At 50.7% G+C, this 21,058-nt stretch overlaps 8 protein-coding genes across 8 annotated transcripts; 5 read left to right on the top strand and 3 right to left on the bottom strand.

Annotated features, from left to right (window-relative positions):
• On the bottom strand, positions 1–3,227 carry BDV17DRAFT_75611 (putative C6 transcription factor). Its single transcript, XM_073765090.1, has 2 exons — positions 2,407–3,227; positions 1–2,355 (listed from the first exon to the last, which is right to left on the bottom strand). Exons 1-2 carry the CDS (start codon positions 2,998–3,000, stop codon positions 484–486), a joined length of 2,466 nt encoding a protein of 821 aa, XP_073616302.1. The 5' UTR covers positions 3,001–3,227; the 3' UTR covers positions 1–483.
• A 646-nt stretch (positions 3,228–3,873) lies between these two features.
• On the bottom strand, positions 3,874–5,775 carry BDV17DRAFT_75544 (putative mannosylphosphorylation protein (Mnn4)). Its single transcript, XM_073765089.1, has 8 exons — positions 5,343–5,775; positions 5,265–5,274; positions 5,182–5,205; positions 4,984–5,128; positions 4,620–4,931; positions 4,442–4,569; positions 4,341–4,382; positions 3,874–4,282 (listed from the first exon to the last, which is right to left on the bottom strand). The coding sequence occupies exons 1-8, from the start codon at positions 5,524–5,526 to the stop codon at positions 4,198–4,200; spliced, it is 930 nt and encodes a 309-aa protein (XP_073616301.1). The 5' UTR covers positions 5,527–5,775; the 3' UTR covers positions 3,874–4,197.
• A 766-nt stretch (positions 5,776–6,541) lies between these two features.
• BDV17DRAFT_75524 (uncharacterized protein) lies at positions 6,542–7,148 on the top strand. Its single transcript, XM_073765088.1, has 3 exons — positions 6,542–6,591; positions 6,657–6,784; positions 6,848–7,148. The coding sequence occupies exons 2-3, from the start codon at positions 6,742–6,744 to the stop codon at positions 7,042–7,044; spliced, it is 240 nt and encodes a 79-aa protein (XP_073616300.1). The 5' UTR covers positions 6,542–6,591; positions 6,657–6,741; the 3' UTR covers positions 7,045–7,148.
• Positions 7,149–7,615: 467 nt separating this feature from the next.
• BDV17DRAFT_75504 (uncharacterized protein) lies at positions 7,616–11,788 on the top strand. Its single transcript, XM_073765087.1, has 3 exons — positions 7,616–7,776; positions 7,841–10,311; positions 10,362–11,788. The coding sequence occupies exons 2-3, from the start codon at positions 8,146–8,148 to the stop codon at positions 11,694–11,696; spliced, it is 3,501 nt and encodes a 1,166-aa protein (XP_073616299.1). The 5' UTR covers positions 7,616–7,776; positions 7,841–8,145; the 3' UTR covers positions 11,697–11,788.
• Positions 11,789–12,122: 334 nt separating this feature from the next.
• BDV17DRAFT_261873 (RTC4 family protein) lies at positions 12,123–14,238 on the top strand (the record flags this gene model as incomplete). The annotated part of the gene is made up of 2 exons (XM_073757707.1): positions 12,123–13,645; positions 13,716–14,238. Coding segments are annotated over exons 1-2 (1,513 nt in total), but the record flags the coding sequence as incomplete, so codon positions are not given.
• A 573-nt stretch (positions 14,239–14,811) lies between these two features.
• Positions 14,812–15,637, top strand: BDV17DRAFT_290773 (alpha/beta hydrolase; the record flags this gene model as incomplete). The annotated part of the gene is made up of 2 exons (XM_073761983.1): positions 14,812–15,237; positions 15,305–15,637. The coding sequence occupies 2 exons, from the start codon at positions 14,812–14,814 to the stop codon at positions 15,635–15,637; spliced, it is 759 nt and encodes a 252-aa protein (XP_073616297.1).
• A 115-nt stretch (positions 15,638–15,752) lies between these two features.
• BDV17DRAFT_261868 (DUF2462 domain-containing protein) lies at positions 15,753–16,588 on the top strand. The gene is made up of 3 exons (XM_073757706.1): positions 15,753–15,996; positions 16,125–16,212; positions 16,297–16,588. The coding sequence occupies exons 1-3, from the start codon at positions 15,950–15,952 to the stop codon at positions 16,429–16,431; spliced, it is 270 nt and encodes an 89-aa protein (XP_073616296.1). The 5' UTR covers positions 15,753–15,949; the 3' UTR covers positions 16,432–16,588.
• A 92-nt stretch (positions 16,589–16,680) lies between these two features.
• Positions 16,681–19,641, bottom strand: BDV17DRAFT_75437 (uncharacterized protein). Its single transcript, XM_073765086.1, has 5 exons — positions 19,181–19,641; positions 17,990–19,121; positions 17,836–17,944; positions 17,464–17,789; positions 16,681–17,416 (listed from the first exon to the last, which is right to left on the bottom strand). The coding sequence occupies exons 1-5, from the start codon at positions 19,405–19,407 to the stop codon at positions 16,820–16,822; spliced, it is 2,391 nt and encodes a 796-aa protein (XP_073616295.1). The 5' UTR covers positions 19,408–19,641; the 3' UTR covers positions 16,681–16,819.
• Positions 19,642–21,058: the final 1,417 nt, after the last annotated feature.

Here is a 21,058-nt window from a genome sequence, read left to right as displayed (position 1 = left end):
GTCCAGTCTATAGCGATAAGCGGATGCACGTGATTCGCTGCTGGTGTATAGAACAACTCATGCCTACCTGGTAGTATTCAGGTACCAGGGCTGGTTTTCAAGGATACTTAAGATATAGTTTGTAATATGAATTAGCTTCAACATTTATGTAACCTCCGGGAAAGTAGTTTAAGCATGGAAGCCGTTTCTAACAGCCGTGACTTATGGTGCTCGCTGCCGACGTCAAAGAAATTCACATAGGCTAGAAATCATGCAGGCGCGGCTACAGCTTAAAAAGTGGAGAAGTGATTTTCTGGTGTTATAAGTATCAAGCCATACTGAGCTATGCAGCATGTAACCCTAGAGCATGCTCGTGATCTGTGATGGTGTATGTGGGTATAAGGGAATCTCAGTCCGAGCCTCCACGGCAATCACACAATAGGACCTATATAGAAGCCGTAAAATAACCGAGAACATAAGCTTGACCAGTTCACTCAAGCACTTTCAAGCAATCCACCCTGTCATGTCACCCACCGGATCGCCGTGAACCTCTTGCATGTCCATCTGAAAGTCCCGCAGCACCTGGTCCCACTCCTGGTAGTTGGCACCCGGATTAGAGGCATCTGGTGAGATATCTTTTGGTTGCGTAGTGGAAATAGACATTGGGACGTTCAAGCTCGGAGGGGCCTGCGACTGAATGTTCAGGGGTGCTTGTGGTGCGGTTGAAGCAAGGTCCTGAGGAATTGCGAAAAAGTTACCTTCAGGGAAGAATGAGTTGAGGACGCCCATCGGACCCTGACTGATATCGAAGTCTAACGGGCCTTTGGAGGGTTCCCAATCCATCGGAGGCGCGGCAGCTGCCAGTCTTGAATGTTCGGGGAAATGCGACGAGAATGGCGATCCTACGACCGGCCGATCAGAATCTGTAGGAATGGATGTTGTCCTGCCTTGAGCGACAGTATGCTGGTGCTCAACTTGAGCTACAAGCTCTGCTACTTGCCTCTTTCTCAAGGCGCCCGCTCGTTCCATGAGCTTTGCGAGCGGCCTCCATAACATTCCTTTTCGCTGTTTTGCCGTCCGTAGCCAGTCATCGTAAACAGTTGTAACCGCAAACCATGCACGGTCAGTCAAAGGACTTAATGGACGCACGCAGAGTTCAGACAGCACCATCGCGATTGCGTGCCATTGCATATGAGCATCGAACATCCAGCTCCACTTCTTCGTGCTCTCGTCTTCTTTGATCAAGCGCGCAAACTCGGTAACCTCGATGGACGTGATAAACAAGCTCTCTCTCGACTCTTGACTTATTTGCACCTCAAGGTCAGCCCGCGTTACTGGATGGTGTATCACAAGCCACATCTTTGTGAGAACTAGCCGTGCAACCGTGGCACTGATCCACTGTATCGGATCCGACATATCGCAATATTTCAGGTATTGCTCTTCGATGTGCTTGTTCACAGTTTGTACTACATTGGAGCAGTTATCTGGGGTTGGCCCTCCAACGGCGCCACTAGTATTCGGGCATGTATATGCCACTCGCCGAAGAGCGTAGCAGATATCACACCGTATGAGAAAGAAGGTCATATCGGTGAACTCTTCCCTCGGCGTGGGTCGCTCTGTCATGTGGGGAGAAATGTCGGAATCATTGACATTCAAGGGAAGCCTAGTATCAAACATCCGGTCATGGATTTGGACATCCGTCCCGTGATCCTCGGATGACCGAAGATCAAGGAGGACGATATGCCACCATAGTCTTCGACGCATCTCGGCGTCAAAGGGCTTCAGGTTAAAGTTGTTGCCATCCCTATGCAAGCCGAGCCCTTGCGCTAGGCGAAGTATGAGTGCAGACATGGACCAGACGTATTTAGTATCGTCGTCTCGACGAACAGCATTCAAAAAGATCACTGCAGCCTGCATCAACGTCAGACTTTGCGTGTTCAAAAGATTAGCTTTGGACAATGCTTGCTCTACAGCAAACCGATAACGGCCAATCATGGTATCACGACCTTCCCCGAGCTGAGTTATACACTGTTCAGGCGACATGCTAACAATAGCGGCGAAGTACATCGCAAGCACCAAAGCCTCCGTGTTCCTATCCAAGGAACTGAAAGGCTGGGCAGCTTTTGCGAACAGCTGTTGAGCGGTAGGGCCATATATTACGGGCAACAATGGCTTCACATTCTCCGCATAAACGCTCCATAGCACCTGAACCTTGTTCGAAGGCGGGTGGAAATCCCGAAGGGAGTACGCTTGTGAGTAGAAACCAAAAAGCGACCCGGCATGTACGGTGTTATAACCCGAGGACGATTCGGGGGATGAATGGTGATCGTCATCATCCGAGGAGGATGGGTCAAGAATGTCCTGCAATTCTTCGATCTAATACAGTCAGCATCGTTGTGAGAACGCATTGGGCTTAGAATGACCAACCTGATCTCCGAGACTTGCCCAGAACCGATTACTCACATACCGGCTCCGATTATCGTCAATGACGAGTCTTCCAAACTCATGCTCCAATGAAGGCACTTGACTCTGGCGGGCCGCAGCCGCCATTTGACAGCGAACTGGAGCCTCATCTTGCGAAGGTTGGAGCTGGGATCGAGCAGGTGCATCACCGCTCGAACGACCACCATGCTGTTGAGGCGGCGACGTCGCGACCTGGCCATTGTTTGTAATTGCTGCTTCAACCATGCTCTCCAGCTGTCGCAGCCGCGACAGTAATTCTGCATTTTCAGTAGGCGGCCGCTTCATCTTGCGCGGAGCGCGACCTGGCGGGGGAAATATGCATTCGATATTGGCCTTGGCGCAGTTCGAGCATGGGGTTCTTTTGTCGCAGCGGACCTTTCTTCGTCGACAAGTGATGCAGCTGCGCAGAGCTAGCGACGACTCTTGGTAGGCATGTTTTCGAGCAACCGGGGGCGGAGGTGGAGGGTTGTCATTTCCATCGCCGACAGAGAAGGACGAGGAGGTAGGTTGGTGGGTTACAGAGCTGACTGCAGGCTGAACCGGCGGCGAGAACGACATGACGATGAGCCAAAGTATGAAGCAGCTTCCACGCTGTGCCACATCGTCAATGTAAGGGCTGCCGGGTTAAGTAGAGGTGGGGGCCAGCAGAAAAGAGAAGCGACCCGACGAGGGGACCTGACGCTGGTGGCCAAGTGGACGATGTCAACTACGCCTGCATTATTCACAACCACGGTTAAGTACGGTGTACCCCTGGTAGCTTGAAGGCCTAGGCGGCGTCATCGAATTTGGAATATGTCTGGAAACTGGAACAAAGGCTGGAAGGTGGAAGACTGCCCGGGCCCAGGTGTGGGTAGATCGTCCCGGGGCAGCTGGACACGAGTGGGGTTCATTGCCATTGGCTGTTCTGTGTTGATGGTACCCGCCTGGAAGCAGCATCACGGCACCTGTCAGGCTTCCTATCTACACACTGTATAGATACGACTCCAATGTCCCATCAACGATTCTTTGTACTTGTGGATAGTAGGTAGTATAACAGCGGCACATCACCTCTGGGGCCTCTCAGCTCCAAGCTCGTGAACTGCCCTGCGACGAGGCCACCCCTGTCATGCTCTCTCTCACTCCAAAGCAGTTCAATCTACAATCAGTGCCACGCGGCGACTCGGGACTTCCAGATGCGATGAAGAGTCCGGCATAGGGAGATCAAATTACAAGGGTATAGACGTATACTAATGCTGATCGTCCACATTGTGACTAGGTTTGGGCATCTCTGACGGGCGACGACTCGATGAGGATCAAATCTGCACGGCTGCCATAAGCCAACAGAAGCAAACAAAGACGAAATACTACGGAATTTCTGGTACGCAGCAGTCGATCCTTGGCTTCAGCCATTCCGTTACCTTATGCCTTCGAGAAAACCGTGAAAGTCAACGTGTCGATGATAATAATGCTAGCCGCAGTAGCATCGGAGAAATTTGGCGACAAGAAGATTCGTAAATGACCTTAAATACATAGTATCAAATATCGACAAAGAATTCGTCTAGCCTTGCGACCATCATGTAATAACAACAAAAAGGGAAGCTGCTCGGTAAAGCTGATGCAGAGGCCTGCAAATCGGCCATGACGCCATGAGTCTGAAATAACACCAATATAACACCCAAGATTTCAAACAAACGCCGGTATATGCAGTAGTCCTCTTTATATGGCTGAGATTTCAATTAGCTGATGATATATTCGTCAGAGCCTAGACGGCATTGTCTATGGCGTGTATAAACGGTGTAGCGGCGTCGTCCGGACAGGGATCTTAGGGACGTCCCGACGTCGGGCCAGCAGTTTATGGTTTCTGTGAGGATGACAATCAGTATTAAGATGTAAGTTAACAGCAAGTGTCACAAACTTACTTGATTTTCTCCCATAAACTCGTCTGTTCATTGAACGTATGGCTAATGATAATGTTAGTGACAAGTCGAGGTGAAGGCGAAAAAGAGGTATGTGAGCGCACCCTTGGTAATTGGTTTTTGTTAGGGCTTTGGCGCCGTATTCGTCTTGCAGAAGTTTGGTGTAAGCGTACGGGATCTTTGCCGGAACATCTTCGAAGTAGCTGTTTCTGAGGGGGTATATTTCAGATTCCTAAAGAAGTCAGCCTTTGGATATGCTGAGATATCCATCGATGGGACTACATCAAAACTATGGCGGTCCTTGCACATCAGAGCGCCGGGATGACCACTTGCCCGGCGAGTGTCATCCGCTCGTACAGCTGTGATGTCGATAAATAACCCGGAAGAAGTATCAATCCACCTTCCATCAATCACATTCGCTTTGTCCATCTTCGACCGAACGACATAATAAGGGTTTATCTCGAGAAGATATGTCCGCCCGCCCTCAACATGGGGAAGATCGAAGTGATGCTCAGTCATGTTATAATAGTCGGCAAGGAAATGGATCGTCGGCTCGTTGATCTGTACGTCGAGATCGTTGTCCCACGGGAAGATCTAGTCGGATCAGTCAGGTTGTCCGCATCCAAGCGCATTTGGGCTGTATCACCTTTTGATTCCACCACCAAGCCAGAAGCGACCCATGCATTATCCACGTTTCGGCGCCGAGATCCGCCATCGTCGACAGGTACGTTTGGATGAGCGCGGATAAGTGTGGAAGGGTCTCTTCTTCGGGGAGGGTGCTTTCTGCAAAGCTGCAATGGAGTCAGGGGTTTCAGCGTGGGCAATGAGATTAGGGGGTACGCACCGGCCGTCATAGTGATAATGGAAGCTGATGGCGGGTGGCCGTCAGTAATTGGAAAGCAGCAACCCGATCTAGGCAAGACTTACGAGGATTCCTCTGATAGCACGTCAGTATGGTGAGAACAAAAAAAAAACGACTCGACGCGAAGTTCCGGGGAAACTCACTGAAATACTTCGGCCCTGGTTCCCCTCCCTGTCCGCTGTAAACCTTAGGCAATTTGTCCCTGACATCCTCGAACGTCACATTATATTCTGAGGTAATGTTAAACTCGGCAGTGACATTTTCCTGCGCTTGAGCCGATAATAGTCCACAGAAGGCGAAGAGGAAGGGGTAGGTCAATGACCGCATCGCGATGGACCAGCAAATTCTGGCCTTGACTCCTGTTCTTGAGGATCACTGCGATTTCATAAGGATACACGTGGAAACACGACACGCCAAGTACCGGGGTGGACAGTAAGAATAAGATGGAGAATTAAGGGGTAAAAAATAGAGAAAAGAGGAATAAGCAGAGGGCTGATGATATAAATGAGTGAGACTGAGATGGATGTGATCCGCAAGCCTGACACTGCCATCGATCATCGCCGACCAGCCCTGCTGAAGAGCCCACGGCTCCACGCAACTCCCATTGATTGTCGTGTGCTCACTTGCCGTAGCCAGTCTATGTGCCCGCTGACTGGCCAGCTCCCCAGGACTGGCCAGCTCCCCAGCCCTGTGGGGGCTTGGCAATTGTCACGCAGGTTCATAAGTCTATTGTGCTTTCTTCAGGACGATTTCTTTATGCATTGTTGTCGATTTTGAACTTCTATAGCATTATTCCCTCTCTGGAGCAAATCCGGCACAAAAAAGCTTAAATGTGGAAAGTCCGGCAGCGAATCCGCGCGGCTTCATTTCCCCGATCGCAAGCTGACGAGCTCCACCAAAAGAGATAGTGAGTAGCAATTGCAACCATAACTTCAGTTGTACATAAGTAGATAGAGTGGTAAGCACTGCAAGGCAGTTAATGTATGTTTTGACCGCGCATAATCTTCCCACTATCCCCGTCTGGTTCTCTCCTCGCCACGCAGGTACCTTGATCCTCGACTCTTTGAGGCTCTCTTTGCTATTTATATCTTTGACATCAACCCCGCCATTCTAAGGTTTCATGCTACTACCATGGCGACAGCAAACATATTAATCGCAGTCAAACAAGACTATCCCTTCTCTATGTCAGCAAAAGTGGCTTTCTGAAAGGCCAGCCGTCATTGCGAGCTGTTTTCTTAGATCATGACCGTAGGAGTTCCTGCTGTCAATGTTGTTCAAAGGTTACTTGCGTCTAAAAACGCGACAAAATATGGACAATCATGCTTCCTTGGAGCATTCATCTATGGACTGCGCTCCTAGGTGCAGAGTACAAAGTTTACTGCTTATCTGAAGGTGCTTCCCAACATGTGGCGAACCTATGACGTTCGATTTCATCAACCCATACTTAGAAGCAACAGCATATAAGGGCGAGGTTTTTCCAACCTACACTCCTTGAGTTATGTCAAAAAACTACTATTCTACATCAGATACAGAGTACATAATATGCCTCACCTACCCGAGCTATCCAAGAAGGAGCCTTCTACAAGTAAGTTGTCTTCTGTACTTGGATCTGCGAGCTATTGACCAAAGCTAATTACTACTCAACCAGAGGCGATCATCGACAACAACAAAATGAGAGACGAAGAGATCGCAGAGTCAGAATCACGCTCTAATCCCGAGGCCCGATTAGCTGAGGGCGCACGCTACGACAGGAATAAGGCGCCGGATCTGCAGGACAGAGACAAGGCACGGACAGAAAAGGTGCACGTTGAGGGAGGTGCTTCAAGTAGCATGTATGGCCATTAACCCTTACCACGTTGCTCGCCATGAGCATCAGAGCTGAGACTAATCGGAACTTGTTGCATAGTGTCGATAACATCAGACGAGGAAACCCGTCTGGCGTTGCTTGAAGTCATCATCCGGCTATGTATGACTGCTTTTAGCCTCTGTCCTCAAAAGGAGAGATTCATGTATATATATCGCGGCCTAGGCTCCAGACAAATGACCACCAGAGATGAACAAGTTATTCTGTGGTATGCAGCTAGACATAGACCAGCAACTGGCTAGTATCCTGAGGTGCACTCTCCACTCCCGTATGTATCTTGAGCCTGGCCGTGCGTCAGAGAAGGAGCTCCGTTTGTTCAATGTTGGAGTAATTGCAGATAGCGTCGATCGACCGGAATTGGTCAAAAGTCATGGAGATTCATTGGAAGATGGAGGATCAGGATGAAAGTTAAAGTTGGATGCCGGAATCAACTTCCTGTCTTCTGGAGAAGAACAAAGTATTCCGTCAGAGGCAAGTTCAGAAAGACTTCATAGATCAGTGAAAAGTCTCTTGATCAATGAATCAAGTGTGGTTGGGTACTCAAATGCCGCATTTGACGTGATCTCCGATAAGCATCAGAGTTGAACCCCACGAGTGCTTGGTTCAAGTGTCATTCCATTGAAAGTGGATCGCCGCTTTCAGACCTTCAAGTCCACTCCTCCCGAATTTCGATCGCGGGATCTTCTTCAAGAGCAATAATTCTCTGCTGGAAGGTAAGCAACGTCACTTATCTTGGATGCTCACGGCAGTCTAAATCCGTCTGACATTCCCCAACAGCATCCGCCCCTTGTCAGCCGTTGATTGTTGTCAAATATTCAAACCGTCGGCGACCCCTTTTCGGATCCACCTCCCCAGCTCGAACACCTTTCAACTCTGGAGTCTGTCTCAGTGTCGTGCTCTACATCTGATATTGCCCAACCTCGAAACTGAATTACCGAACAACGAGCTTTGGGGCTTCGGGGTCGTCCGCGCGGATGGGTCGTATCTTTGTCTCGAAATCCAGCCGGGGGTACCAATTGAGAAAAGCAAAATAATATATTAGAGCAATTTGACGACTGCAGCTCGGGTCATTTCGATGAAGAATGAGCTCGGGCCCGGCTGCCACCGCTGAAACCTCCGGCGACCTTCCTGTCGATCAGCCTACCTCAGACCCCTCCCACGAGTCCTCGCCGAAGGACGTCGATACACCCAACGATGGTCATACGAACGATGATGGTGCTCGGCAGCAGGGTACATCGGTAGACAAGCCGGCCACGAACCAAAAAGACGCCCCTGCGCAGGATGTTGACGACTTCGGATTACCGATCCGATCAAGGCCTAGGCCATCCCGACGAGAAACCGAGTCTACAGTTGATGATGAACAATTCCAAGATGCTAAGGAGGATGTCGTTGGGCCGGAAAACCGTCCTGCACCGTCAAGATCTGAGATTGCCAATGATTCTGGCATAGATGGACCTGCAGGGAGCAAGACACCGTCGGGGAGTCGTCGAGAGGAGGGGGGTCAACCGTCTTCAGAGCTTGGAACAAGTGATCGCGATATACCTACACCCGAAGCAGCGGACTCTACTGCTGAGGAGCGTACATCCAAGCCCCCACCACCGGAATCCGGAGCCGACATTCAACCGCCTCCTCCCTACACAGAAAAGCCCGCTCAAGATGACTCCAAAAACCCTACATCTTCACAACCCGAGACTACGGCGAAAAAGGATATACCAATGTCGGAATGGTCACACCAAAGACTTCATGAACATAAAGAGAAAGAGGATTACGAGCAAAATGAAAGTGACGAAGGAGAATGGAAAGAGATGACTGCAATAGACGAATTCGACCTCTATGATGATTACGGACGATTGATTGCCCGCGGTGCGAAACAAGAAGACAGCGAAGCAGTCTACCAAGGTCTGGGAGGGGCTGGGAAAGGATACACCAGAGTACAGCTTGATGACGACGCAGAATCTATCAATAGTATGGATGAAGACACCAGCTACCTCTTCAGAGAATCAGCTGCAACTGCCGCCGCTGGACTGGAAGGAGAGGAGCTTCGCGATACACTAAGCCAGCTGCAAGCCACAAAGGATCTCTTGACTGAAAGCCAGAGGATCGCCTATGTGGGTGTGACGCGTTTGACCATCTTCAGGATGGTTTCGGAAATGGAAAGAGCACCGGCAACAAAGTCGACTCGCAAACGGAAGCAAAAAGCTATCGATTCATCGCGCGGTTGGGGTCAGGCCATGATGGCCAGATTGTACTCTCACATGGATATCAACACGGCGGAACAAGTAATGATTGAACAGCTTGCCGAACATGGGGTTCAGCCTGAAGATCTTGTCCGACCGCTTATGGAGAACGCTCGCGTCAGGAACCCGTTGGCTGAAGACGAGGTGTCCCCGTTGAAGTCCCGGTCCTCAACAACGTCGAGCAATTGGAAAAATGACAGTCGGTCAAGCCTATCGACTGAGATCACGAGATCCCCAGAGGCAAACTCCCCACCACCATACAATCAGGAGGAGGGCGTCCCAGAGGTACAGACACCATCTCAGCTGCCAACATCGGAAAAAATCGATATCGATATCCGATGGACGGTACTTTGCGATTTGTTCCTGGTTTTGATATCCGATTCAAGCTATGATTCACGATCGCGGACATTGCTGGAAAAAGTAGGTGCTTCTATGGAAGTATCGTGGTTACAGATCTCCAAATTCGAGAAGCGTGTAATTGATGCCCTTGAAATGCAAGAAGAGGCAGAAAAGGAAAACTGGGATGAGTCTGAGCATATGGAGAAACGCCGCAAGTCGGCCCTGAAACGCAAGTACATGATCATGGGTCTGGCCACTGTTGGTGGGGGTCTAGTTATTGGGCTTTCAGCTGGTCTGCTAGCCCCAGTCATCGGTGCTGGCCTTGCTGCAGGGTTCACTACCATTGGAGTTGGTGGTACCAGCGCCTTTTTAGGCGGAGCTGGTGGTACCGCTCTTATCGCGTCTGGAGCTACCTTGACTGGAAGTACGATAGGATTGAGGGCGTCTCATAGGCGCACCGGGGCAGTTCAGACCTTCGAGTACCGTCCTTTGCACAACAACAAAAAGTTCAACCTCATTGTTACAGTGTCAGGGTGGATGACAGGTAATGTGGATGATGTCCGATTGCCATATAGTACGGTCGATCCCATAATGGGAGATATTTACTCGGTCTTGTGGGAGCCTGAGATGCTCAAGAGTATGGGTGAAACCATCAACATCTTAGCTACAGAGGTACGATTTTCTGTTAAATTCTAGGCAACCAGGTACTAACTACGCAACAGGCTTTAACCCAAGGGTTGCAGCAGGTGCTTGGAAGCACCATCCTCACAGCTCTGATGGCGTCCTTGCAACTCCCTCTTGTCCTCACCAAGCTTTCCTACCTTATCGATAATCCCTGGAACGTTTCACTCGCACGTGCCAATGCGGCTGGGCTCATTCTGGCCGATTCCTTGGTAGATCGCAACCTAGGCAAGCGACCAGTAACCCTGCTTGGGTACTCTCTTGGCTCAAGAGTCATCTTCTCTTGTCTCAAGGAACTTGCAGACAAGGGTGCCTACGGGCTTGTGCAGAATGTCTACCTTTTCGGGTCACCCGTGGTCGCCAACAAAGACGAGTATCTCAAGGCGCGTTCAGTGGTTTCAGGTCGATTCGTGAACGGATATTCTTCGAATGACTGGATCCTAGGATACTTGTTCCGCGCGACTAGCGGTGGTATCATGCGGGTCGCCGGTCTTGCTCCAGTTGAAGGCATTCGAGGTCTTGAGAATGTTGACGTTACCAAGCTTGTCAATGGGCACATGGAGTACCGTGCCGCCATACCTCGTCTTTTGAAGCACGTCGGGTGGGAAGTGTTGAGCGAAGAATTCGCAGAAATTGAAGACCCTGACCCTGAAAACCACGCCGAGCGACAGAGGGAGCTGATCCGCGAAATTGACGAAGCTCGTCGAGAAGCAGAGACCAAGCCAGAGAAGAAACGATTTGGTTTGTTCAAACGGGGTAAACTCGCCCAAAAGAAGGCATGGGAGAACTACGAAGTCGATAATTCCGAGTCGCCCCAGAGTCCAACCAGCAACAACGCGGCGGGCAGCGTACTCTTCGACATCGATGCCATCAGGGCTGAACTAGCCTCGGAAATGATGGAGGTCAAGCAGCTCGAATCAACCTTGCCACCCATGAAGCTGGACCTGAATTCCCCACCTCTAGGTTCTCCTGTCACAGCCTCGCCTTCGACAAAAGACTCGAAGGCGCAAGACAAAGAGCCTGATCAAAAATCCCCTCAACCACCGCCAACGTCATCTCCTGGCCTCACCCCTTCACGAGACACACAATCACCTCCACTCCTTTCTCCTAAAGACGACGACTTCCAAATGACGTTTGACACGTCTTATCATGAGCCGCCCCAGCGCTCGCTGTCGTCTTTTGAAGCTCCCACGTACACCACCGACAACTACCCCTCTCGTCCCGCTCTTCGATCATCAATAACGACTCCCGGCATTCTTGGGGCTGGTGCCATCGGAGCTGGTGCGCTTGGGGCCGGCGCGGCCGGTGCTATTGCGCTGGAAGAGAATGCCTGGGCCGACCCTGATGAAGGTGAAATCTCGATGACTTTCGAGTGATGAGCTATGATTATACACACCATAATTGTACGCAGTATAATGTGTTTGTCTGTTGCATGATGAGCATTGTTACTGTCTCAAGTCTACTAGACCTACCTTGTTTTTTGACTTCATGATTGCTATTCACTTATGTCATTCATGATATGGTTGATTCACGGAGTATGGTGTTTGCGGCGCCCTGCATCATTGGCGCAAATTGCTTTTCATGTTTACTGCTTCCAGTTGTATACAATATCTTAAGTTTATGACTTTAAATAAAGACAGAAAGTGAAATGCCATCCGAAGCAAAGTGTAGTGAAGAATAACTTGGGAGTCGCCCTGAAGTATAACCCAGCGGCCGAATCAGAGCGCGGGAGCAACTCTGGAACTGCGGAGAAGCTCAGGTCCCGCGTGTCACGCCAACTCAACGCGACTCGACTTTGAAGCCTTATAGCGCCCTCACAGTTCCACAAACCCCTGATGAACTTGCTCTGAGCTTCTATAGCGTCTCAATTGCATTGACCGTCTACCATTATTCCCTGCTTTTTGTTCTCCCGCGCGTGGTACTATTCAGAGTGCACTGGAAGTACTAATACTTAATACTCTTTCTCGTGCACTTTCGTTCCACAATACGGATTTCGACTGATTGATTTACTCCTCACACAAACCTTCGCTGAGCTTCTGCAAACCGCTCAATTCTCTGTCTTTAAGAATTCGCTCACTTGCTCCGTACCAACCAACATGCGCGCGCTCCGGCCGAGACGGAGCTTACCGCAACAAAGAGACGAGTCCTCGGACGAAAACACGGACGCTCCACCCCGCGATTCTAGCGACGAAGCCAGCTCGTCCGACGATGAACTAGCGAAAAGTGACTGGGAAACACCAAGAAGAAAGTCCAAGCAGAAGTCTACCCGGAAAGCGGCAGCATCAAGCCCGAGGAAACCGAAGCAAGAACCGAAACCGAAGATGGAGGAATTCGACGAGAAGACGCTCAATGCCCCGCCTATAACTACGAGTGATGAGGAGGGTAATCTGTCTGACGCCGAACAAAGCGACGGGTTGGACTTCGAGAGCACGCCGCGGAGGAAGAAGCAGGCACAGGCACAAACGCAGACCTTAGAGGAGAAGCTCAAGCTTAAGAGCGAGAGTCCGAAGATGAAGGAACAGTTCAAGTCACCGAGCTCGGCACGCAAACGGACGTCGCAAGAGATGCAGGAGTCCGCCGATCCGAAGGAAATGCTGTTCGGCATGTGGTCACAGTCACAGCGGAGCTACGGTAACAAACGGCGTAGTTACTCGAAGTTTCGCAAGACGCCAAGCTCGAGCTTCAGCTTCGCCGAGTCCCATCCTCCGTCTAGTGCGCCGTTGTTTAAGTCTTCTGTTACGTCGTTTGAGGATAAGGCGGAGAGTTCTGAGGAAGAAAAGAAGGTTTTCAAATTCCCTCGGAAATTTGACTCAAAGATACCTACGCCGTCGCCTCGAGACGAAATACCGGACTCAAATGAAGACTCCTCTCCACTGAGCTCGCCGATAAGTTATGGCTCGACTTCGGATGTACTTATGAAGGACAATGACGACTCCAAGGAAATGGAAGCGCCAGTCGAGTATAGATGTCCTATCTGCAAAGAACCTGTAGAGCCAGAATTTTTGATCATGTTCCGCGCGCAGCCACGGCAGCGCATCCGAGACCAATTCGCCTTTTGCGAGTCACACAAGAGCTCCCTTGTCGACGAGCAGTGGAAGGAGAAAGGATATCCGACAATAGACTGGGAGAAATTCGACGAGCGAATTGAAACACACTTCGACGAGCTCGAGAAACTCCTCGTCCCAGAGAGCTCATCATACTACCGAAACGTCCTCGACACGAATCTGAAATCCGGAAAGGCGAAGAACTTCCGTCTCACACTAGCCGGCGATGACCTCGAGATGATATCGTGTGGGTATTATGGGACTCGCGGGTCTGGAAAAATGTACGTTCGCCCTTCTTCTACTCAAACCCCTCCCCCAACTATCAAGTTGAAATGCCAACAATAACCCCAGGCTGGAATCAATAACCCACCGCTTCGCACGCAAACTCCGCCGTCTAGCCACAGAAGACCACATCGTCAAGCAGGCAGGCGTAGTCGCCTACGCACAAGGCGTCCTGGTTCCTGAATTAGCGATCCGGTTGATAAAAGAAGATATGGATGTGGACGATGACAATGCGCGCCAGATTATGCGTGAGAGTATCCAGCTAGGGCAGAAGGTTAATCCTGCTGAGAATGATGTTGTGCCGGTTGTTGAGGAGAAAGATCAAGATTCTGAGAGCGAGTTTTTTGAATTGAATTAGCCGGCGAAAAGAAGGTACATATGCTATGTGTTCGCTTTGTTCTGCTAGATACCTTTTGTTTGTTTTCTTATTCTGTTTGTGTCTGTGCTCGTGCTTGTGCTTGTGTCTGCATACATACATAGCTACCTGCATCTACTTTTCAGCATTAAGAGTACATTGTCGTTTGTGTTTATAAGGAGAGGGCACCTTATCGCAAATTGGTTCTTCGGGTTCCAAAATCCATCCTCAACGATTCAGTATCTGTTGTTCTTGATGACTACGTACTAAGTCTCCAAAATCCCATAGATTTTACTACTAGTCTACTGGTATTTAGAATCCCGGCTTCTGCCGTAATAATGCTGTCCTGCCGACCTTCCATCATGCGCGGCCGGGGCCAATACTACTACCCTTACTACTGTGTCTTCATCAAGAACGCGAAAAAACAGGGCAATAGGAAAATATACGACAGCAGCTCAGCCGCAGCTGTACTTGGAGTCGTTACGTATGGAGCCACCAACTACGAAGTATCCAATAGGCTACTACACCGTCAGCTTTAGGGTCAGGCATGCCCCAATGTAGACTAGAATTACTAGAATAATTGTACCGAGACCGACATAAGTTGCCGAAGTCGTGGAGACGAGTCAGTCATCTTCCGATGATCTACGAATGTGGTGGTTCCTGGCCTGGAGACTAGAGTACCGAAGTATAAGTACCCTCGACTCTGTCCGCCAGACACAATTCACGCATCTCCTAACTTTCTAGTAACTCACTTACTCCAGCATCCAAATCTACAGTTTACGTCCTACCATACCACAAGATCGAACCACAATGCCCACCCAACCCCAGAAACCAACCATCATCCTCGCCTCAGGCTCCTGGTACCCCGCATCCTCGTTCGACCCGCTCGCAGTCGTCCTCCAGAAGCACGGGTACAGAACCCGCAACATCGCATGGCCATCCATAACGCACGCAACACAGGTGAAGAGCCTAGAGGACGATATTGCGGTTCTGCGCGGTGTTATACAACCCGAGACTGCCGCTGGTCGGGACGTTGTTGTGCTTGCGCATAGTTGGGCGGGGATGCCTGTTAATAGTGGACTTGGGGGGTTGATTAAGAGTGAGACAGGCGGAAATGAGGGGAAAGGGGGTGGGAATGGGGTGGTGAAGTTGCTCTTCATAGCGGCGTTCATGACGGAGGATGGACAGAGTCTGGTTTCGACGTTTGGGGGCGAGGCGGAGTGGTATGTCAAGGATGTATGTTGTTTTACCTTCTCCTACCCTCTTTCCCCTCCCAGAAAGACGATATACTAACTCGATCAAGACGGTAAACGCCACAATCTCCCCCTCCACCCCATTTGACCTCTTCTTCCACGACGTCCCCGATGGCAGAGAATGGGCATCAACCCTCCGCCCGGCCGCATGGTCAACGACAATCGCGCCCGCCACGGGCGCCGCGTACCTTTCTCTCCCGAGCGCGTATTTATTCTGCGAGGAGGACCGCGCGCTCCCGCTGTTCTTGCAGCAGGCGATGGTGGACAAGGCGCGGAGTAATGGTGCTGATGTGAGGAGCGAATCGGTGCGCACGGGGCATTCGCCTTGGTTGGTGGAGGGCGGGGCGGAGAGGGTTGCGGAGTGGGTGATGAGGGAGGTTTAGGAGGTGTTGTAGGGTGTATAAATATTATTTCAGTTTAGTTTGTGTGCTTGGTTTCGATGTATTGAAGCCGATCAAGGTCAAAGGTTGTTTGGTAGAGCTCCCGCGGAATACTGTACTAAGCACGTGACCGCTGCTGATATGGCAACCCCGATAAGCCCGATAAGGATTTTTTCCCTCCGCACTCATCAAAGGACCTCCGCTTCGAACTTCCCAGCGTTTACCCATAATCATTTCCCGATACGTGCTGCTGGCAGTACCTTCCACATCAAAACCTACTTCAGATATCCATCACCTTAACCATATCAAGCAACCATGGCCCAAGGAGCCCTCAAGAAGACCAAGCCTGCCGCACCAAAGCGGTACGCTACACCCCCTCCAGCTTCCCAGATCCGTGATATTCAAGATCAAATCACTTCTCTCTCGGCATCTTGCCTTTGTCTCGCCGCCTAATGAACAACTTGTAACTAACGAACCACCTCGCCTATAGTCCCAAGACCCTCGGCCCCAAAAAAGGAACGAACGGACAAATCGCGCCAAAGAAGGCTTCGTTGATTCGGCAGCAGAAGATCACGAAGGTACCTGCGCACAACTAGAGTCTTATCGGAGAGACGTAAGGTTGAATGATGAACAACTGCTAACGATGTTGTGATCCCCATCAGAAATTAACGGCTGGATTGATTGCAAAGACGGAGAAGAATCTTGCGCAGCGGGCGGGACACCTTGAGATGCTTGCTGGGGGAAAGAAGGATAAGAAGTCTGGTGCTGGGAAGGAGGGGAAGAAGGGAGGGAAGTAAACGGGAAGCAAGCGGAAACCGGTGCGATTCGGAAGCGTTGTTCATTTGTTGGAAGTTGGCCGGTGTTAGATAGGCCTTGTCGGGATACGGTAATAAAGTTTTGATACCCATTTAACTGATATATACAACAGTGCTAAGCCGAGTAGGGGAGTCTATTCAAAGGATATATATAGCTGTATATATAGTAAGGATATTTGTACGTGAAACGAATGCAGCCAGCGCAAAAAAATCGTACTTCAATCCGACACCGAGAATCAAATAGGTACAAAAAGTATCCAAAAAACATGGGAAATTCGTGAAGTCATAAACAAAAATAATAAAGACGCTGCAAGGGTATCTCAAATATCAGCCTATCCACTCCGCCGCCGGTCTTTTGATATGGGTTACTCTAGATCTTCGCAACGCGAATGGGTGCGCCCGACTGTTCGATCAGCTCTGCGCCGCGCTCGATCCAGTTCTTGAATCCGTCATCGCTGGGGTCGGTCGGGAAGTCGTCCCAGACTGGGTTCTCTGCATCGGCATAAGTGGACCAGATGCCCTTTGGGACCTCGGAAGCGGACCAAGAGGGCAACTTTGCGAGAACGCAGGTGTAGTAAACGTAGAGGATTCTGCAAAGCAGGTCGACGCGGTCCACGTAATGCTGTTTGGTAGGGTCGGGCTCGCAGCCACCGTCGCCGAGGCGTCGCCACCATGAAACTCGCCAGCGGAGGGTAAGGAGGATGTGGCCAAGCTCCTTCAAGAAGTTCATGTGAGTTTCCTGAGAGATTTGTTTCCATTTGATGTTGTAGAAGTCGCGCTCGAGTTTGCGGAATCCCTCAACCTCAAGCATTCGGCAGACGATGCGTGAAAGCTGTGCTGCGAGGAGTATCTCGCGTCGATGGTCTGGGTCGTTGACGTCCATGGGCTTTTCTCCACCCTCACCGTCGAGCGGAATGAAACTGTAGCTAGCACGACTCGGCATGTTGTTCCACTGCGAAAGAAGAGTCTATTTATGTCAGTGGGGTTGAAGTAGCTGAGGATCAAGACACTCACGTAGATATTGCGCATCGGGTCGCAATCCTTGACGCAGGTGAGCCAGTTCTTGGACTTATCTTTCGATTCAACAATCCTTCGATCAATGAACTCGAGGAAGTTGGAGCGTGAGTTGCCGTTGTACTCGCTCAAGCCCCGGAGGAACTTGTACGTTTCACCCAAGTCAAGGACGTAGAGAGATCCCCAGGCCTGGCTTGCACGAATATTAAACTTGCCTTGTCGCTCGCCAAGGAACGAAAGCAGGTCGTTCAAGTCGAATTCGAAAGGAATATTCAGACGCACTCGTCCGGACTTGTCCAAAGTAGGATGGTTGATCGCTCGTTGAGCTGAGAAGGTTAGCAAGGCCCAGTTATGGCAAGATATAGTACGCACAGATATAATTGCATGTTCCGTACTCAACGATGCTTGAGAAACAGGCTCGGGCGCATGGCTGTTCGTGAAGCGTAGGGCGACAAGCTTCGCATGGAGCATTTCCATCGCACTGTGAGAGTTAGTTGTTGCTTTGTGTAAGTGATGATGATAATACCTTTCGCTTGTTCAGCCGACACTGGACGCAAGTATCCTTATTCTTCCTTCTCATTCCGGCGTTGGCCCTACCGGCCATGCTCAACGGTCCCTTGCGACGAGCACCACGAGGCGGAGAAACAAAGTCAGCGGAGGCAATAGATCCACCTTGGCCGTCTTCTTGAACGATCTGTAACGGTTTGTGGTTCTCTTGGTTGAGAGTGACACTGGGGTTGCGTTTCTTGCGCTTCTTGATTGCCGCGGACTGTGCTGCAAGAGCTTGTGGTCTAGCGGGCGCACGAGTCGCGAGAGGTGAAGCTCTCGAGCTCGAGGGAACAGAAGAAAACAACTCCGACGGGTCTTCACTAACAACAAAGGCAGTAGTAGGCTGACATCCGTGAGAGTCCTCAGAAGGGGAGCCTTCCTTTGATTCATTCCACAAGTTCTCTTCATTCAGCTGCCGGTCCGCAAAGGCTGGGACGTCATCTCCGGTAGCAGTGAAGGGGTCGTAGGCGCCGGAGATATCATCAGACACAGACGAACTCTCGGATTTGTAACGAAACATGTCTTGACCCGTTGTCTCGTCCTTGATAACCACGGACCGCTGCGGGAATGTAGAAAAGGACGAAGGCGAGGTCAAGTTGCTTGGCAGCTGGGATTCGAGGTTGTCAAGCCACCGTGTCTCAATGGAGTGCATAGAGCTTTGATAGCTGCCCATGTTCCTGATACCCTTGTCGACTGGCTGTGGGCCCATCGCAACAGGGACTTGCCTCGGCATGGGCTCAGTGGCGCTAGCAACATCTGACCACGGCTCATTTGTGAACGAAAATGCATGCGGGATGCTCTGGAATGGCATAAACTGATCCGATGATAAGCCAGAGAACTCGGTTCCCTGTGGTAACGTAGCACCATCTTCAACAATGAACGCATCTGTAGAAGCCGGCTGTTCCTTGGCGTAAGGATAGAAGAGGGGCCCTTCCATCGGCAATCCGGCTATCATGTTGTTGAACATATGTAACGGCGGCCATGACTCATCCATTTGAAAGTTATCGTCGGCGGAAGGCAGTGTCTTCGGGCTCACGGTGCTGCTGAGGGTGCCCTCGGCGGAACCATCGGCTCCATATTTCAAGTTATCTGGCGAAGTCGCATGCTTGCTACACATCGTATTAGCCGGCGTTCTCCGGAAGCGCGCCAATGACTCAGTAGTTCGTACCTGCTAGCATCGCTGTGGTAGTCGCCGGGATGTCCCAGCAGTGAAGGGTTCCCGCTCAGCTCTGCGAATTCGGAGTCGCTCTGGTTCGAGTCTTGATTTGTATCCCAATCCAGCGGTTGCTCGTAGCCTGAATTCTCCCACGGTATAGAAAATGCGGTATCTGACTGGTAACTATCGAGAATCTTGGGGTCAATGCCCGCAGCGGATTGAGCACTCTCGCAGTCCATACAGGGGAATTGAAAGCGGGGGCGCGTCGTAAAGACTTGGAGAGAGCCGGCAAGGTCCCCGAGTCACCTGATGCTTGGGGAGGTATACTGTGCAGGAATGCGACGAAGGCGGGTCCGTACACAGGCAGTCGAGGGTCGAAGCGAAGCCCGGAGGTGAGAAGACCTCCAGATATGTGAAGCGAGTCGATGGGTGGTGAGGTGGGATAAGAGAGAAGGAGGAAAGAAGGCCGAAGGAGGGAAGAAATTCGCTGACAAGACAAGTTCAGTTCCCCACCAGATTCTGAGGCGATCGGCCTCCGATGCGGTGCAGCCAGTCGTGAGTGGTAGTTACCAGAATTGGAACGGCTATTGTTATTAATATAATATTTAATGCACAGACCATGAGCCGTCTGACACAGGCTGAGTGTTCTGAATTAATCTTGCAGTCTGTTTCTGGTTTGTTTTGGCTGGTGCCGGCACTTTAAGTGGTTTATATGCAGAGGCAGCACAGAAAGCATCTCCCCTCCTTGTCCTTGACGGCCCATGTGAAGATCGAGCAGATCAGTCTGGGCATGAAACCCTCACTTTCTGGGATCGCCAACCGCGCCAACTCCCCAAGAATACCAAGACCATAGCCTGCAGGACTATGATCTCTTCCTAAGAGGGGGTGATAGTGATAACAGCTCTGACACCACTCTTTACTCATGCGATGTTCAATAATTCTTGCTATCAGCTATAACGACACTGCACCTGCTGACCTTGGTCGCACACAACCCGGAGTTGGCGCAGCGGAATTTACTAAGTCAGCTCCAGGTTCGGCGTGCGACTCCAATAATCGGCGGCGATGAGGTGTTTCTCAGGAGTAATAGCATGATTAATCTCGCTATATTAGTGTCTACCGGAGCACCGTGGCCAGCCGAAGGACCGTGGATGCGGCCTTCTAGAAGCGTGTGCCGCTCGGAGTTACTGTTTGGTTGGTTCCAGCCGCTCATCCACAGTATAGATGCTGCCAACACTTTAGAGCAAGCATGTACTACTACAACTACTGATGTAACATCAACGGATGTGCAAACTGTAGAAAAGAACGAAGAAAAGAACCGCATCTCAGACGAATGACACTGGCTGCCCCGGCCATGCCCCAGCCTCTTCGCTGCAAGAATACTCCGTGACCGTATGCCCGGGCCATGATCTCCCTGTCAGCCCCGTGTAGATTGAGGCATGGATGGGGAATCCGCCCGGGAAAACTCTGTGCGATGCTATACAGCCAAGACATGGACCTCTAGCGCTGCAATTCTCGGTGCTTGGCTCTTCACTGAACTATATCCAATACCCTGTTTTGGCATGCCTCACTTCGCGTTCTTAAATGATCTTATTCCAAGTCGACAACTCGACTCTGGCTGATTTCAAATCACTTGAGAGCATCTGACTCTTGCGCGCACCCTGAGTGAGATTTCGGATGCCTGGCGACGAGTGATTGGGTTTTTTGTTTTGGTGTCGGACTTTGCTTCCCCACGACAGCTTCACCGCAGCCTCTTTTGGGCCGAAGGATGTCTGGGCTTGTTACGTTTTGTGACGTACGCCCATTCATACCATCTTACACACTTTATCTGAATCACTTGTAGTACTTTTTTGTACCCGTTATTACATTACATACATCTGATACACCGCAAGC

This window comes from Aspergillus undulatus (assembly GCF_047715775.1).
Source record: "Aspergillus undulatus strain CBS 261.88 unplaced genomic scaffold BDV17scaffold_20, whole genome shotgun sequence".
NCBI lineage: Eukaryota > Fungi > Ascomycota > Eurotiomycetes > Eurotiales > Aspergillaceae > Aspergillus > Aspergillus undulatus.
This window is presented reverse-complemented; position numbering and strand designations above follow the sequence as displayed.